This window comes from Heterodontus francisci, chromosome 21, assembly GCF_036365525.1.
Source record: "Heterodontus francisci isolate sHetFra1 chromosome 21, sHetFra1.hap1, whole genome shotgun sequence".
Taxonomy (NCBI): domain Eukaryota; kingdom Metazoa; phylum Chordata; class Chondrichthyes; order Heterodontiformes; family Heterodontidae; genus Heterodontus; species Heterodontus francisci.
The window spans coordinates 42,879,676-42,899,452 of NC_090391.1; the positions used below are offsets into that span (position 1 = coordinate 42,879,676).

Genomic DNA, 19,777 nt, shown 5'->3' on the forward strand with positions numbered 1-19,777 from the left:
GCAAATTTACTAATCATGCCCCTTACATTCACATCCAAGTCATTCATATGTATGACAAACAACAGAGGGCCCAGCACCGATCCCTGCAGCACACCACTGGTCACCGGCCTGCTATCTGAAAAACAACCCTCCACTACCACCCTCTGCCTCCTATCACCAAGCCAATTTTGTATCCAATTTGCTAGCTCCCCCGGATCCCTTGCTCACCTCCTCGAAAAACTTAATCAAATTCGTGAGACATGATTTCCCACGCACACAGCCATGCTGACTATCCCTAATCAGACCATGCCTTTCCAGATGGATATAAATCCAATCTCTAAGAATCCCTTCCAATAACTTTCCCACCACTGATGTAAGGCTCAACAGCCTGTAGTTCCCTGGCTTATCCCTGCTGCCCTTCATAAATAAAGGCACGACGTTAGATATTCTCCAGTCTTCCGGTAACTCACCTTTGGCCAATGATGATACAAAAATCTCTTTAAGAGCCCCAGCAATCTCCTCCCTTGCGTCCCAGAGCATGCTAGGATACACCTGGTCAGGCCCTGTGGATTTATCTACCTTAATTCGCTTCAAGACCTGCAGCACATCCTCCTTTGTAATGTTGATATGCTCCAGGATAACGGTGTTCCTTCCCTAGAACTCTCTAGCTTCCTGACCTTCTTTATTTGATACCTCGCCCATTTCCCATGGCTCCACACATAGATTGTCACACTGATCCCTAAGGGGACCTACTCTGTCCCTATCTACCCTCTAGCTCCTGTACACAAATCCTCTTTGGATAAAGGTCAATCACTTGCCTTCTTAATGGCTTACTGCACCTGCATGTCAGCCGTGTGATGAAATACTTTCCAATTGTCTGGATGGGTGCAGTTCCAACAACACTCAAGAAGCTCAACACCATCGAGGACAAAGCATTCCGCTTGATTGTCACACCAATCACTAACATGCTCTCCCTCCAACACCGACGCACAGTGGCAGCAGTGTGTACCATCTACAAGATGCACTGTCGGGTCTCACCAAGGCTTCTTCGACAGCTCCTTCCAAACCCGCGACCTCTAAGGCCTAAAAGGACAAGGACGGCAGATGCATGGGAACACCACCGCCTGCAAGTTCCCCTCCAAGCCTGACACCATCCTGACTTGGAACTATAGCAGCTGTTCCTTCACTTTCGAAGGGGATCGCTTATCTCTGACTATCTCATGCCACTTGCGCAGTTTGACACACAAGTAGTGTTCTGCTGTAGCTTTACCAGGTTGACACCTGATTTTGAGGTTTCCCTGGTGCTGCTCCTGGTATGCACTCCTGTACTCTTCATTGACCCAGGGTTGGTCTCCTGGCTTGATGGTAATGGTACAGTGGGGTATATGCCATGAAGTCACAGATTGTGGTTGAGTTCAATTCTTCCGCTGCTGATGGTTCACAGTGACCCATGGGTGCCCTGTTTTGCTTTGCTAAATCTGTTCGGAATCTATCCCATTGATCACGGTGGTATCCTCAATGTGAAGGTGGGAGTTCGTCTCCACAAGGACTGCGCGGTGGTCACTGCTACCAATACTGTCATGGACAGATGCATCTGCGGCTGGCAGATTGACGAGGACGAGGTTAAGTAAGTTTTTCCTTCTTGTTTGTTCCCTCATCACCTGCCGCATATCCAGTCGAGCAGCTGTGCCCTTTAAGACTCGGCCAGCTCGCTCAGTACTGGTGCTTCTGAGACACGTTTGATGATGGACATTGAAGTCTCCCATCCAGAGTACATTCTCTGCCCTTGCCATCCTCAGTGCCTCCTCCAGGTTCTGATCAACATGGAGGAGTACTGACTCATCAGCTGAGGGAGGGTGGTAGGTGGTAATCAGCAGGAGGTTTCCTTTCCCATGTTTGACCTAATGCAGTGACTAGTCATGGGGTCTGGAGTAGATGTTGAGGACTCCCAGGGCAAATCCCTCCCGACTGTCTACCACCGTGCCGCCGCCTCTGCTGGGTCTGTCCTGCCAGTGTCACAGGACATAACCAGGGATGGTGATGGCAGTGTCTGGGACGTTGTTTGTAAGATATGATTCAGTGAGCATGACTCTGTCAGGCTGCTGTTTGATTAGTCTGTGAGACAGCCCTCCCAACTTTTGCACAAGCCCCTAGATGTTAGTAAGGAGGACTTTACAGGGTTGACAGGGATGGGTTTGCCTGTGTTGTTTTCACTGCCAACGTCGATGCCAGCTGGTCCGTCCCGTTTCATTCATTTTTATTGAATTTTTGACTCCCTCCCTAACAGCACTGTGTGTGTACCTACACCACATTACTGCAGCGGTTCAAGAAGGCATCTCACCACCACTTTCTCAAGCGAAATTAGCGATGGGCAGTAAATGATGGCCTAGCCAGCGAAGCTTACATCTCGTGAATGAATAAAAATATATGTTAACTTTCAGTGACTCATGAACACAGACACACAAGTGCTTTTGAAATTCAACTTATGTCTAATTGTCTATTGTAATTTTCTTTCAAGTGTATGTGTGAATGGGGGAGCACATATCTTAAATGAAAACAAAGCGTACAGAGAAGACACATTGTTCTTAACATTTGCTTCTGAACATTATGATGGTCGGGTGTGATTGAAGGTTTAATGTTCTCACCTCATTTCTCCGCTGCTTCTGCACTTCCCGGAGAAGAAAACAAAAAGTGGCAGGAATTGCGAGCCAGTTACTGGTCGACAGAATAGGATCATGAGAAAAGTCAAACAGCAGAAAAGTTATTTAAGTCCCAATGCTCAATACAGCAGGCGGAGTTGCTTTGTGGCTAAGTGATGCCCAAAAATTGCCAAGTGTGAAATGGTCATATTAGGGTCGGACTTCCAGCACATTCTTCTCAACAGTGTTAATGTATAAGATGATAATGAATATGTTGAAGGACAGAACCTAGTGTACAGTTGAAACGCTGTACAGACAAGGGAGATGAAGCTGTAGTAGACAATGTTATGACTAGTTTATGATACATAGGAGGAGCAATAAAAGCAAACAGTTCGATGGAGGTTGTCAGTGCAGGACACAAGTTTCAGAGTTGATCAAGGTGTGAGGATCTGTAAAGGACTGGGTATAGTTGCTTGATGGCAGCAGTGTTGAGGGATGCATCGACTAAGCCAAAAGATGATCAGTGCGTTGAGGGAACTGAGTGGGAAGAATTGGATTGTGGAGATGTTCAGAAAGGAGCCGGTTCATTGAGCAGTTGATGGGCCTCATGGACAGTGTAAGTTTAGCTATGATGGGTGAGGGGATATCAAAAAATACACAGTGAAGTTGGAATGAATTACGTAAGGGGGAGGTCAGGCGACTTGGAAGCAGAGTGGCGCGAGGTAGTCACGTGGAGAAGTGGATTATCTTTGACTTTGAAAGACAAGAGTCTTATGGACAAGGGTGGCCATCCACTGTATTTTAAAACATCTTCCCAAAAGTCTCTAAATTTCCCCCTGCCCCCATTGCAGCATCAAAATATTATGTCAATGATTCCAAAATATTAACTTCCGGAACTGTAGTTGGGAGTCCATTCCAAGCACCATTGATCATTGAAGGAGAACTCCCTTATATCTGTACAGGTTTACTCTCACCAGTTTGAGTCTGCATCCCTTTGTCTCTTCCTCATTTCCTGCCATGTGCCAGCTTTCCCTCTTCCATACCATCTAAACAAACTCTATATACTCACCTCTCCGTGATCTCCCTCCAGAGAAAGAAGCCTGAGATTTTCCACTCATTCCTCAGAAAGTTGCATGGTTGGGGCAGGGAATTGTCTTTGTTGAATCGGCCTGTGTGATACGCCCCTCTACTTTTTCACCAGCCAAGGCAAATTTCTAAGCCAACCATATGGCCCAGGAGTGATTTGTGGCTGAGCTCCCACATTATAAACCCAGCCATTTATTCAACCCTAACGAAAGCCATGGAACAGAATACCTGGTGCGGAGTGTAAGAGGTGGCCATTGTGATATTGCGTCTCTTGGCATTCTGCCCAAGGTAAATTTCCACCCAGGTCACTTCCAGCTTTGCCATTGGCTGTTTCACCTTTCAGTTGAAACTGGTGATCGCCCGACATATAAATGTCAGAGGTTCAGAGTCAGGGGCTAAATGGTTTAGGGATTTGGGTAGTAGTTGTGAAGAAGAGGTGATATTTACCTCAGTCTATTCGTTTGTAATGTACGGTTACTACATTGAGTTTAATCTACCTTTCCTCCAGAGACAAAAATCAAAAGAGCAAGCTTAAGAATCAGAATCACAGCAGAGCCAACACCATCCTCCAGCGCAATGGATTTCGCTTAATTAGATAATGGGTGCAAAGTGGCACCTAGTTAATGAACAGCATCTGCACAAGATAAATAATCTAATGCTTAGCACAGGGCACACATTGTAACTGGAATACTATTACACAATAAAGAGAGAACATAATGAAATAGAGATTGCAAGGGCAATAGAGCAAAATGGGCGGTGTTGTATGGGCCGCCTGTTTTAGGACCGCCCGATATTGAGCAAGTGAATATTGGGCGGGTTGTAAAGAGGGAGGCAGGTATGATTCAGCTCAAGGTGATTTTATTTTACATCTGGCTCTCATTTCACACGGTGGTAAACTGGTCCTTACACAACTGACACAGAGACTGAAAATGAAACAGATACAGCTTTTACTGAGGTATAATAAACACAATGAATGTGAGAACGTCACTCACCTCTTACAGTGATGTGTTCAAGGCACTCACAGCTGGTGTTATAGTCCTTCCCCCAACATCCGCTTCATACAGACAGGTATAATAGAACATAGAACATTACAGCGCAGTACAGGCCCTTCGGCCCTCGACGTTGCGCCGACCTGTGAAACCATCTGACCTAAACTATTCCATTTTCATCCATATGTCTATCCAATGACCACTTAAATGCCCTTAAAGTTGGCGAGTCTACTACTGTTGCAGGCAGGGCGTTCCACGCCCCTACTACTCTCTGAGTAAAGAAACTACCTCTAACATCTGTCCTATATCTATCACCCTCCCAAATTTGTAACCTCACTTACCCAGCAGTCCCGCGTGCGCTCCGCCTATACACGAGAAATGCTCTGCTCCCGCTGTTCTCTCTCTCTCTCTGTGGCTTAAGATTTCTTGGCGCGCTTTTCAAAGCTCTGCTCCCGCTGTTCTCGCTCTCTCTCTGTGGCTTCCGATATCTCGGCGCGCTTTTCAAAGCTCTCCTTCCGCTGTTCTCTCTCTATCTCTGTGTTTTCCGATTTCTTGGCGCGCTTTTCAAAGCTCTGCTCCCGCTGTTGTCTCTCTCTCTCTCTCTGTATAATGTCCTCCTTAACCATGATTTATCTTCCTGATGGTGAAGGTGACACAATTACTCCTTGCATCAGCAGACTGGACATCTGAGTAATTGGCTTCTCCTTGTCTGTATATATAAAATGTGATGCCAGGAAGGTCCCTGGGGCTTGTACAGTTAAGTATGACCTCTCCAACTTAGTCGTGGTACGAGAATCCACTGGTAGATTTGGTTTGGGGAGATCTGCAATTGGTAAATTTGAATTAGTGACAATTGATATAAAACGCACATCAGACTTAAAGCAATTTCTTTTCTTTGAAAACACTAAAAGTGCTGATCAACATTTCAAACAATCTCAATTCCCTTCACTCACCTGCTAGAGTGATTATCACAGTTTTACTGAGTTTGGATTCTAACCATCTTTCTTTGATAGAGTCTGTATATTTGCATTGGTACCGCCCTCCCTGGTTTGTACCGGTCATTATGAATGTTCCGATGTTGCCCCTTGTGACAATTTGAGGAGAGTTCAGCAGGTGATTATCTCTGTAAAAGTAGATTTGACCGGGACTCTTTCTGCTCACTGTGAGCTAATGATGACCATCTCTCCCTCTACATACACCCCAGTCTGCTGATCAAGTGATATCCTTGGCCGTGCCAGCGGTTCTGTGGTCAATTAATGGAAGGAAGAAGCAGAAATTGATTCTATAGATTTTCTTGTGCAGTGCAAGTCTGGTACCTCAATAACAATTGTCCTGTGTTCAAAGGAAATGTTTACAGGAATGGTTGCGATTGGACCAAAGGACAAGTGAGGATTTAATGAAAGGAATCAAACAGCAACGAGGCACACAATAAATCAGCAGGGGATCTATTTCCATAACCTAGGGATCAGCGCTGAAATTTCACTCTGGGATATCAAAAGAAGATTTTATTGGTTTGGAAATCTGGTAATTTAGGATAGAGCTAACCTAATTCAAAGAAGTGAACAATTCCCAAAAATGGTGCCAATTTGCATTTCAAATAATGGAGTGAGGGTATGATGTGTGCTGCGATGTGGGTATCGTTGGCTCGGCCAGCATTTATAGCCCATTACTAATTCCCCTTGAGAAGGTGGTGGTGAGCTGCCTTCTTGAAACGCTGCACTCCATGTGGGGTAGGTGCAGCAACAGTGCCGTTAGGAAGGGAGTTCCAAGATTTTGACCCAGTGAGAGTGAAGGAACGACAACATAGTTCCAGGTCAGGATGGTGTGTGACTTGGAGGGGAACGTTGAGGTGGTGGAGTTCTCATGAGTCTGCTGCTCTTATCCTCAAAGTGGTGTGTGCCAGGGTTTGCAAGGTGATGTTGAAATGCAAAAGGAAAGGATATGGAGGAGCACGGTATAATTAAATTAACAGATTTCACATAAGAGGATCATTCTGGAAATCTTGGTACTCAGGTCAGTTTCTGAGGGTGGATCCTGAAAGTGACAAGAGCAGCCAGTCTGAAGGCAACTCGAAATATGCCACTCAGTGGAGTTCAAATCCTGGTGCCGTGCTGTCATTGCGGGATTAATCTGTTCACTTTGATATTCCAGACAGTATGGGGTAAAATTGAACATCAGGAACCTTGAAGGGACCGTAATACCCCACAAGAGACACATAAGAATGCAAACAGATGATTAAGAAATATGATACTAGAACTGAGAAGTTATAATGATCAGGAAAGTTTGAACAGGTAGGGGCTCTTTTCTCTAGAACACAGAAGCCGGAGGGGTGTCCTGAGAGAGGACATTAAGATTATGAAGGGGATTCTGTGGTCTATCCCCATTACTGGTCTGGAGGTGTACTCTGGGTATCAACGATTCAAGGCTACCAAATTATTGTTCACACATAGCACGTTTGTTAAGCGTTTCAAAATCTTATCTTCAACAGAGATTATACTCACGCATCCACGTACGCTAGGTTACTTAGGTTCATCCGAGAGTCGGAACGGAGTGGATGATGAATCCTCCCCTTCCAATTCTCCAAGTAGTTGATCAAACTACTTAGTCCTTAACCAGCTCGCCAGCACTTCAGAGCATGCTTTCTTATACCCTGTTTCTTGCATGCTACGCACGTGATCAGATCGGGATGGGCCAGACGTGACTACCCAACGTACAGTGATTGGTTGGTCAGCTGTTGCTAACACCGCGGGTGCACTATGTCAGCCACAGTTGGTCAACTTTTCACTGGTTTTGACAGCCATTTATTTCTGGTAGCCTCATCCCTCAATTTTCGACCACATTGCATAGCTGGATCTCCAGCCCTTCTCTGATAACAAGCCATTACTTCACTCCGCCGACCCCCTGTCTCCATACAACCAGCCAACGTGGCATATCTGTTGCAAATTTAGCTATAGTTTAGACATGCCTTAATGACCGGCTAGCAGGTTTCACCAAATTCACTTTCTCTCTATCAGTTCAATTACACCAGATTACTGCTTCAGTACATCCTTCTTCCCTGCTGCGGACTTATTTACCACTTTTAGACATACAAACTACTTTCTACACATACCATTTTACATACAGTTCACGAGTTGGATGGTGCTCATCTACAATTGAGAGGGTAGATGTTGAGACAATATTTTCACTTGAGGGCCAGACCCAAACTGGACCCAATCTTTAGAAGATAGTCACTATTAAATCCAATGACGTAATTCAGGAGAAGCTTCTTTACCCAGAGATTGGGGAGAATGTCGACCGTCTTAACACAGGGAGAGACTGGTGAGAACAGTTTAGATGCATTTAAGGAGCAGGTAGATATCCACGAGTGAGTGAGCAATAGAAGGATATACAGATAGGATGTGATGAAGTAAAGTGGGATGAAGCTCGTTTGGAGAATAAACACCAGCCCCAGCAGTTGGGTCGAATAATCTGTTTTTGTGCTGTAAATTCCATGTAATTATTTGTAGATCAACACTTTCCCCTTTCAAGATAACAGATGAACATGTGCTGCTTTGTTCAAGAAACAGCCAGAAGCTGAGCACACAGACATACTCTGCGATATTCAAACACTGTCACATTGAAACAAATGTGTATTTCCGTAAATACCAAAGGGTGTTGAGCAGACATATTAACACTCTCTGTTCCCCTTCACTCACCGGCTACAGTGACCAGCACAGATTCACTGAACTGGGATTCTAACCATCTTCCATGGATTGAGGTTGTATATTTGCATTTGTACCACCCTCCTTGGTATGCACTGGTCACTGGGAATGTTCCAATGTTGCCCTTTGAGGAATTGAGGATAGTACTGTCTTTAGCTCTGTAAAAGCAGAAGGTTTTAGCGCGATCATCTCCAGTCGCATTGCAGGTAATGGTGACATTCTACCCTACTGCATACACGCCAGTCCATTCATCAAGGTATACCCCTGGCACTGTTGGCCGATCTGACAGGACAGTTCGAAATGAATCTGTAGAATCTGTGCTGCCTTTCTCCTGGAAGTTACAGACCTTCACATGTTATGCTCTTTTTGCATGTACGCTCAATAAATTCAACGGATGGTTAACTGGAGTGGAGCATTAAATGGGTATGGACCTGTACCTAAACCAATACCGTTCCCTCTGACTTTGACCATGGTTGAAGTCACAATATTGTGACACAACAATCCCCTTGGATGGGCTAATGGTTTGGCATCTCATTTTCCAAATTGGGAATAACATTCCCACTGAAGCTTATACCAGGATAATGAGGCGTGATGTGTCATGGGATGGATTTAAATACCTCCTGTTTCACCATCCAGAAGATCTACCCCAATACACTGTTTATTTTTAGCTTAGTTTAGTTTAGAGATACAGCACTGAAACGGGCCCTTCGGCCCAACGAGTCTGTGCTGACCATCAACCACCCATTTGTACTAATCTTACACTAATCCCATATCCCTACCATATCCCCACCTGTCCCTATATTTGCCTACCACATACGTATACTAGGCGCAATTTATAAAGGCCAATTAACCTATCAACCTGCAAGTCTTTGGCATGTGGGAGGAAATCGGAGCACCCGGAGGAAATCCACGCAGACATAGGGAGAACTTGCAAACTCCACACAGGCAGTACCCAGAATTGAACCCGGGTCGCTGGAGCTGTGAGGCTGCGGTGCTAACCACTGCACCACTGTGCTGCCACTGTGTTGGATACTAATGCAAAGAAAATGTGGATGAAAAACATGCTTACACCAAAATATCCAGGATGATATTTTCATTGGACAAGAGTGGAAAATGGGAAATAAAATATTTATTGTCTACTTGGCACCCAGTGAAAAGGAACATTTGGCAGGGCCTAAAATGGTGGAAGATTCTTTAGCACCCAGTTTCCACTGCCGAAGTTTCACGCGATGGAGACCTCACATGGACTTGATAGGCCGAATGGCCTCCTTCTCTGTCATTAATAACTCTCTGACTGTATGACTCACTCCCATATTATTCATGGCATGCGTGGACATCGATTAGTATTGGATGGTCTTAGAGTGGAAGGCATTGCAACTTACCCACGACTGTTACCTTCATTCTGCCAATTCTCTCTGAGGTGATCTCCCTCTCTGACACTGTCTTTCTGTACACGCAGGAATAATCTGCTCGCTCAGCGCCCAATGGCTCTGTGACATTAAAGGTCACTGAGTATTCCCTTGAACTGGCCTCACAGATTTGATTAGTTCATCTTGGCTTCTTCTGTACAAATAGGAACTGCTGCCTCAATACGAATATGACGATTTACAAGTAATCATGACCAGTTCTTCTCTCAGAAATACATGATCCTGACGGTTAACAGACACTGATTGCTTGGTGGGGTAATATATAATGAGAGGAAGGAAGCGCATTCATGTTAAAACAAAGCACACATACTGAGATAATTTTAACCAAATGTAACATGCGGGATCAGGGTGTAATCGGATCGGCCGCACGTTTTACGCCCGGCCAAATTTTCACCCTCATGCAACTGAATATCAGGTGCTGCGTACAATGGGCGGCCAAGCTGCAACCGCCCGTTCTGGGCCAGTGCCCGGGATGGATTTCTAGCCCAGGAGGTCCTGGTATTACATCACTGCCGACTAGGTCTCTCAGCGCAGGTATACAGCATTCCCTCAGTCCTGAGTTAAAATAGAGGTTGCGACAAAACAATTTGCGCTCTATTCAAGACAATGGACGGTAATATCAGGCAGAGAGTAAAACTGAACCCAGACCAGAACTCACCTCTTTCCTTGAAGGATTTGATTAAAGCGGTACTGTGAGCTCATATTTCTCGATACCAGTGAATTGATAGAATTCTGACGCAATCAACACTGCCCGGTCCCCTGCAGGTAAACATCCATTGCAAAGCTGGCCTGGAGGAAAACATCCATTGCAATGCTGGTCTGGAGGTAAACACCCATTGCAATGCTGATCTGAAGGTAAAACATCCATTGAAATGCTAGCCTAAAGATAAAATCCATTGCAATGCTAGCATGGAAGGAATCTTCCATTGCAATTCTGGCCTGGAGGTAAAGCCTGGCTACCCGAGCCGAACCCTACCAAATCTGACTACATGTGTAGGGTTCGAGTTAGGTCGGGTCTATATTCTGTGTGCAGTATTCGGGATCGGGGCGGTTCCGGCTGGATTGGCTTGTTTAGCTTTAGTAGCCTTGGTGTCACTTGTCATGTCCACTGATATGAAAACCCCAATAAAAATACATAGTATCTGTTAAAACGTACGTGCGACAGTTTTAAACCAAACTTTCCACCGTTATGATTTTTAAAAAGTGTGACAACACACATTTTATTTTTCCGGACTGTTTGTAAGTCTGTAAATGTTTGTGCATTGCATTTCTAAGGCAATGCATTTCAAATGACTTTAACATATGAAATTCAATAACACTAATTAGAGGCTTCCTTCTCTGCCCAGATTAAACCCAGGAGTAGATTGTAAAGTCCATTCAAATTTCAGAGATAGAAGCTTCCAAAATGGTAATGATTTACTGGATAATCTGAGTAACGTCATTTAAGTTAAAATTAGCATCAAATGGAATGCTAATGTCTCATTATATGCATAACACATGCTTAAAATATAATTTATGCACTTTTAAGTTCTAACTTTGCAAGTACAGACTTGGAGAAATAGTTGTAGTGGCCTGCCCAGACCACCCTGGTTGTAAGCATGTTGATGATTTGTCTTAACATAAAAAAAAATAGCTCCACCCAGTTATTGAAAGAGGATAAGAAAATACTCTGCCACGGACTTCCATGATGGGATAGTTTGTGTATAAAGTCATGTTGCAGCTGTTGTGTTATGTACATCTGAAAAACTGCTGCATTATGATTGAAGGCGAGTGAAATTGACCAAATCAATGGATCTTGTGGACAAAATCCACTAAGAATTATAAAATACGCCAAAACACAGGATCTAACTGATTTAATTCTCATGACTGAGTGGGTGAGGGACTAGATTATACTCAAAATATCTTAGTTTTGATAATCCAGTGTTTCAAATGCAAACAGTAAAAATGAAAATGCATAGAACCAATATTTATTGCATCTTGCCCAGACGTTAATTGGCATTATGCACACTGTTATTTTTCCTGTATATATGGGGTGCGGCATGGTGGGTTTAATAATCACCACTGGTAATCCAAGTATACATTCTAAATCTTCCACAGTAATGAAGTAAAACAAACTGGCATGTTAATCTGCTGTTACAGTCTATATTAATCAACCAAATAGGTTTGCGGGCGGCACAGTGGCGCAGTGGTTAGCACCGCAGCCTCACAGCTCCAGGGACCAAGGTTCAATTCTGGGTACTGCCTGTGTGGAGTTTGCAAGTTCTTCCTGTGACCATGTGCGTTTTCACCAGGTGCTCCGGTTTCCTCCCACCGCCAAAGACTTGCAGGTGATAGGTAAATTGGCCATTGTAAATTGCCACTAGTGTAGGTAGGTGCTAGGGGAATATAGGTGATAAGAATATGGAGTTAGACTAGGATTAGTATAAATAGGTGGTTGATGGTCGGCACAGACTCGGTGGGCCGAAGGGCCTGTTTCAGTGCTGTATCTCTAAACTAAACAAATAGCTTTTGTTCCTTGAATGAAGTTTTTCTCTGATCCCAAAGGCTGGTGTTCTGTTCCATGGGAGAGTTGGCTATCTCTAGAAACTTCGGGTCATGTCAAAAACATCTTGAAGACATTAAACAGTGTTATTAATGCAATACTTCCCATCAAATGCATACAATTTCTACCAGGCTATAATAGCGGTAGATGTAATAATGATTGCTTTTCAAAGGTAAGCCTTTGCCCCATTAGTCTCCAACTGATTGTTTCACAGCAGCAGATGAATAATGTTGCAGAGAGAAAACCACCTATGAGCTGAACTAAAAAAAAAATTATGAAACTATATACGCATAGCAGCAGACAGGCTGTTAGATGATTCTTTTTCTCGTAGAATGTAGAGCCTCTGGAATTCATTGTCAGCTGGTGTGGTGGGTGATGACGTTCTCAGCGGCTTCAAGAGTGAGATCGATCAGTGTCTGACTGTGAGAAAAATTGCGTAATATAGAAGGTAAGTCTCTTTATAGGTGACACGTGGTCCATGTAATCTCTTGGACTGGTTTTCGACTGCCAGGGCAGCAGGGTATTGGAGAGGAAATTTACAGAGTTTTTTATTTCAAAACATTGGCCTAGAGTTTTTACGATTTTTTTGTCACTCCTAGGAGATGTTGATGCGAGTTAGGGAGAGGGAAGAAGTATGCAGCCGTGATGGTCCAGCTATCTTGGTGTGGGACAGTCTTGATGGGTCAACTAGTCTTTCTGTGTCATTTCCATAAGTTTGTAAGCTAGAAATTTCCATATACTCACGTTGTACAGAAGGCAACAATGCTACAAGTACCTCCTTCATCAATATTATAGACGAATAGGTTAGTAGCAGAGGATCTAAAACAGACAGAAGTTGGTTATGCTCTCTGACAGCACCATGTCTGGCTTCCTCAACTGTCTGCGGATGCAAGAGTAATGTATGTGGCTCATCCTCACACTTGTTGACTTATCATGTCTACCTTAGGTACCCTAGCAGAGTTTGGGAACTCTCTGACACTATATTACTGATCGACATTTCCCAATTGCACTACCAATTGACATTACCATTAGCAGGTGGTATTGATTTAATTTTAATCTACAATATGTTTTTCCGTTTCAATAATATATTTCGGATCGGGTCGGGCATGAAAATAATTTCAAGGACGCTGGACCGGCCGGGTTCAGGTTGGCTGTTATCTGGTCGGGCCTGAATCGAGTTGTAATTTTATATCCGAGCCAGGCTTTAAGCCATTGCAATGTTGGTCTGGAGATAAACATCCATTGCAATGTTTGTCTGGAGATAAACATCCATTGCAATGTTGGCCTGGAGGTAAACATCCATTGCAATGTTGGTCTGGGGGAAAAGATCCGTTGCAATGTTGGCCTGGAGGTAAACATCCGTTGCAATGTTCGCCTGGGGGGAACATCCATTGCAATGTTCGTCTGGCGGAAAAGAGTCATTGCAATGTTGGCCTGGAAGTAAACATCCATTGCAATGTTGTCCTGGAGGTAAACATTCATTGCAATGTTGCTCTGGAGGTAAACTTCCCTTGCAATGTTGGTCTGGAGGTAAACATTCATTGCAATGCTGGCCTGGAGGTGAACATCTCTTGCAATGTACGCCTGGGGGTAAACCACCATTGCCAAGTCAACTGGATCAAAACTTCAATTACTCTTAGTTATAATAGAGATGGTAACAGCATCGAAAGAGAAGTGAGGGAGAGAGATGCCATAACTTTAGTGATGACGAACTCAACACAACATATATGGAGAGTTTTTTATTTGTAAATGATTGTTTGATTTTTCTTTTTGACGCTTTAGTTTTATTGATACATTGCATGTAATCACTCAAAACAATTTTCCAGATAGGCACCAGTATAATGTTACAACTGTTCACATAATTGAAAACAGCCATTTGTAACGAATTGTATTGAAATGATTTTTATGAAACATCCCAGCTTGCATAAAGTTAATTCCTCAATCTTGCGGAAACTTTCAAACTCTCAGTAACACAGAATCTCTCAATCATTAATGGCTCACCATCTCGATGTGCCGGTGTTCCTGTCTCACTGCAGGTACAGTCCACTCTAAACACCTCCATCTTCAGGTGTCCCTGTCTCACTGCAGTAACTGAACCCTCTCACCATCTCCATCTGCTGGTGTCCCTGTCTCACTGAATTTGCTGCACCTCTCACCATCTCCATCTGCTGCTGTCCCTGTCTCACTGCTGTTACGGTCCACTCTGAACGTCTCCATCTGCTGGTGTCACTGCATTTACTGCAACTCTCACCATCCCTATCTGCTCGTGCCCCTGTCTCACTGCAGTAACTGGCCCCTTTCACTTAGTCCCGCCTCAGTATGTCAGATTATCAATAAAATATAACCACTGAATCAGATTAAAAACATTTGAGTGGTCAGTGCTGTGAATATAAAATGTACTTTATTTCCTGTGGGAAGTGTAGGGAATGTAATATGAAATGGAATTTAGTTCCAATGTTTGAAACCCATCAGCTCTTTCTATGATTTCAATAATTTAACAATGATATTGAAAGGGTATTTCACCGCCTTCTTCAGCTCCTGTCTGAATTTAGTCTGGGTCACAGCGTAAATACATGTGTTGGTGCAGGAACTGAGAAGCTGCAGCATATTTCCTGTTCGTTGTGTGATATAAAGAAGGTCAGTGTCGGAGGAATAATACTGAATATCTACAATTCGACTATAAATAATGTCATCCATAACAGTATAAAACTGCTGGATATAGTGAAGAGTAAAATAATTGATTTTCTGCGATTCTCCATCTCTGGGACCTTGTGGGTCTCTTCACTTTTGTGGCCCTGTAATCGCTGCGGACTTTACTGGAGAGAAAAATCCGTCTGACAGTCAGAACATTGAGCAGCAAGATCAGAATGACCGGGACACAAGGGGTTAAAATGAGGTCAGCCCAGTCAAATGTAGCCCATATAGGGGAAGTAAAGAAGCTCGGTTGAGTACCACAACCCATGGGAATATTATCAATAATGTGACGTTGTTGCATTGTAAAGTACCAGGGGACAGACTGTCTACAGCCCATCACAGTCACTGCTCCGACAACCACAACCGCCGTTTTCTCGCTGCAAAATATTGTTTTCACCTTCTCACAACTAATGGCCACAAAACGATCAAAGGTGAAAGCGACTGTGAGCCAGACCGAAGCAAGTGTTGATGCAGACAGCAGAACAAAAATGAGAGAACACACAGGAGTAATTCTCAGGAATGAATTTGATAAATAGATTGAAACAATCCGCATCAATATGGGACCAGTGATAACGACCAGGAGATCAGACACTGCCATTCTCACCAGGTAGACAGTGATACATCTGGAGAGACGCACTTTCCTCGGGACAGGATAACAACCGCCATCAAGTTAACTGGAAGAGAGAGAAAAAGAAGCAGAGAAATTACTGATCAGACCTGGAGACAAAGCAGCAGTTTGACGGGATCTGGGCTGAAATTTCCAGCTTTTGTTTTTGCTGCATCGAGCATTGGAAATTGATTTATTGACCTGGGCCGTGCTTTGACACATTGAAATGTTTGAAACAAAATTATTATTAATGAACTGGGAAATTGATACAGAAAGTGAATAAAGTCAGCACCAGATTCAGTGCAAGCACTGAGTGTGGATGGAGTGCCAGTGGGGAAATGAGAAGGGGTTTTCACAGAGAAGAAATCCAATGGATTGATTGGGAATTTGTCTCCAGACTGTTGTTTGGGAACGTTTGGGGAGAGCGGGCTGTGCAGCTGGTTTGTTGCTCTGGGTTCAGAGAACCAGCAGGGACAGTAACCAAATGGGAAAAGGCTGAAAATTGTAGCGGTGAATTTGAGTATCAGCCAAGGTCCAGAATGGCGTAACAGGCTTGATGGGCTGAATGGCCTCCACTCGCTCCGATGTTCCTGTTTTCCTATCAGGTTGGGCGAGGCAACTGGACGTTGTGCCAGTGTAAGAGATTGAGAGGGAGAGAATGAAAATGACATATAAGGTGCTGGAGGGGAGACTGGACCAGATGATTTTGGAAAGTGGATAAACTGAAGCAATGGATGAGGAGGCAGAGGATTCAATACAGTGAGAGGAGAGGCTGAGGTCTACAGGGTGAGATTGCAGCAGAGGGTTGGAGGAAAGATATTCTATAGATCACAGTAACACAGCTCAATTAATATTTTCAAACAGCAATCCCTGTGGTTATTTGTTTTGGACAACAACTCATTGTTTGTACAATACAGGCAATATATTTAATTAGTAAAGGCAAGTAAAGATAAATTTTAATATATTTCTGATATTAGCTTTGCTCTTTCCTGAATTCAGCTGCCACTGAGAATTTAAAATGTGGTATTTAAATAATGAATTACCATCAGTGAAGAACTGATTCTATTCTGTTTATTCAGTCACTAAGTAAGGAATAGGAACTTTCTACAAAACAACATGAGCTGACAGAAATCAACACAGAGGATCAAGTCCAACAGGAAAATAAACACAATCTGACAACAGATAACTTCAACTCACAGTTTTTCTCACTAGCTGTTCTGTACATTCTAACACTTTATGATAGTAAATTATTCACACTGCTGCTTCTTTCTCCTTCTCTTTACTTGTGCTGATCTCTTTTCCTCGGTGACGTTCTCCCCACTCATTTTCTTCTTCTCTATCTCTCTGCAGTACTCACACCCTGCAAACTCTTACTATATGCTACTTTTCACATAAGATTTATTCCTAACATTCTTCGCCTGTGTTCTTGTCACCAGCCCCAGGTTCAATGATTCGATTCTCAAAACCAGTTTGTTCAATGGTGAGAACTCTATGAATAATTTATGGTATCTACAGAACACCCACGTCTCCACCTGTTCACCTACACTCTTCACTTCATCTATAATGCATGGAATACGCAGGGTCGAAAGCTTCTTCCAGCCAAACCTCACAATTATTGAAATTCTTTCTTCTGGAATTATAAAGTAATCCGTCAGAATGTGGGATTGTTTAATTAATAAAACACCAACATCAGCACTGCAGCTGACAATGTACAGATAAATGGAAAGACTCTTGATTCCAACTGATAGAGTGTAAACCGATAAAAGATCACATCAATAGTTTTCATTTAACAATGTAGTCCACTGACAGTGACGGAAATGTGAAAGTGACAGCAGCAAACTCAGTCCAAAAGCCAAAGCTCAGAAGCAGCATCAGGCACACACAGAATGAAATAATATCTGCTAATAGTAATAATCCCAGTTAAACTGAGAGATGTTATTCTGGAGGGAGGACATTGTGCTGACCCCTTGTAACACTGAAACCGTGAGATGTCTCATTATCCATAACTGAAAACAAAAACATTCATAAGAAAATATTCTAGGACCGATTAAATGCACATCATGAAACTGTTAAGAGCTCATGATGGTTTGATTCTTGATCCTAACCGATACACCTGATTCAAATGCATTCAATACGCAGAATAATCCAGTAACATGTCAGGGTTGCTTAAAAATACCTTCACAGACATAATACCACCCCTGCAAGACTGAAAGAGTAGACAATGAGGAGATTCCATCAGTAAATTGCGGGATAAGTACAGGTGGCTGCGTAACACATCCAGTGATAATACCGAGCACAGCAGCACTGATAACACCGATTTCCACCATTAAAAGTTCAGATACTGGCTTACCAGGAACTCCAATTGCTGCCGGTATAGGATAGTAAATGCATTGTATCTGATACATTCATGGAAATCCCATTTCTGTGAGGAGCAGAAACTTCTGTTAGCATGGAATCCACAGCTCCAGCAGGCAGTCAGAACTGATCCATTCCAATGGGTCCTGATTTCTAAAGTGAATGAGTTTCCACTGATATGGTTATACCCCTGATCATTGTGATTAGTTACACTCACCTGAACAAACACATTACATCAGCAGCTTTGAATCTGATGTAACTAATATGGTGGATAAAACTCATATTGGACTGATGCTACCATTATAAGTGTCAAAATTTTCAATTTACATATTATTGTATTGACCTTGTTGATTCTTTGGTATTTATATTGCAAATGTAACTGATCCGTCTGCAGTGTACACTGAATTCAGGGGCAAAAACAATCCTGTTTCATTCTGTTCCTGCAATTTCCCAGTTACAATGTGAACTTTGCGTCTTGAATTTGGGACGACGTTCAGGGCTGCGGCCTAGAAACTACTGTGGGTGGTGTCAGGGGACAGAATCTGTGCATGTACATTGGGGAGGCACTTGCATAGGGATAATTTCACTGGGCTAGTAATCCAGATGCCCAACCCAATGCCCTGATGACAGGGGTTCAAATCCTACCATGGCAGCTTGTGGAATTTAAATCAATTAATGAACAGAAGTCTGCAATTGAAAGCTGGACTCTGTAATGGTGATATGAAACTATCATTGATTGTTGTAAAAATAACATTCGGTTTGAATTAGAATTAGAACATTACAGCGCAGTACAGGCCCTTCGGCCCTCGATGTTGCGCCGACCTGTGAAACCATCTGACCGACACTATTCCATTTTCATCCATATGTCTATCCAATGACCACTTGACCAATGACTAACAAATAAAGCTGCAGGGAGTGAGATTTTATAAATGTTCCCGTTATATTAGGTGTCTTATCAAAAAAAATCTTTGCCTTGTTTGCTAATCTGAGATTGGCGGGCTTTTTGAAATTGATTAAATTTCAGTTTCAGTTGCAGTTCAACCAATCAGGGCCCAGCATTTCCCGCCGCCCTTTTCTTTCCCAGAGCTAGTTTCAAACTTGACTGATGGACGGGGCAGCCTCCAATCACAACACGAGGGCGGTCCCTCCAGTGTCTTAAATAGACAGTCCCTGAGCCCCTCAACATTTACAGTGTCTTTGTTCCACATCTTCTACCAGAATGGCCAGAACCAAGCAAACAGCGCGCAAATCGACCGGAGGGAAAGCTCCTCGCAAGCAGCCGGCTACCAAAGCGGCCCGCAAGAGCGCTCCAGCCACGGGCGAAGTGAAGAAGCCTCACCGTTACAGACCCGGCACTGTGGCTCTGCGGGAGATCCGCCGCTACCAGAAATCCACCGAGCTGCTCATCCGCAAACTGCCCTTCCAGCGCCTGGTGCAGGAGATCGCGCAGGACTTCAAGACAGACCTGCACTTCCAGAGCTCGGCCGTGATGGCCCTGCAGGAGGCCCGCCGTATCCGCGGGGAGCGTGCCTAAACTCACCCTGCCCCAAACCGAATTTGGCATCAAATAACACAACGGCTCTTTTAAGAGCCACAAAATCGGCAAAACAAAGAGCTGCGATCAACTAGAACATAGAACATTATAGCGCAGTACAGGCCCTTCAGCCCTCGATGTTGCGCCGACCTGTGAAACCATCTGACCTACACTATTCCATTTTCATAGATATGTCTATCCAATGACCACTTAAATGCCCTTAA

General features: G+C 43.6%; 1 protein-coding gene across 1 annotated transcript; it reads left to right on the plus strand.

Annotated features, from left to right (window-relative positions):
* Nucleotides 1-19,238: 19,238 nt before the first annotated feature.
* Nucleotides 19,239-19,553, plus strand: LOC137381100 (histone H3-7). Its single transcript, XM_068053489.1, has one exon. The coding sequence runs from the start codon at nt 19,239-19,241 to the stop codon at nt 19,551-19,553; it is 315 nt and encodes a 104-aa protein (XP_067909590.1).
* The last annotated feature ends 224 nt before the right edge of the window (nt 19,554-19,777 follow it).

Coding starts and splice junctions, on each gene's coding strand:
- LOC137381100 (XM_068053489.1), top strand. CDS start 19,239: ATGGCCAGAACCAAGCAAACAGCGCGCAAATCGACCGGAGGGAAAGCT.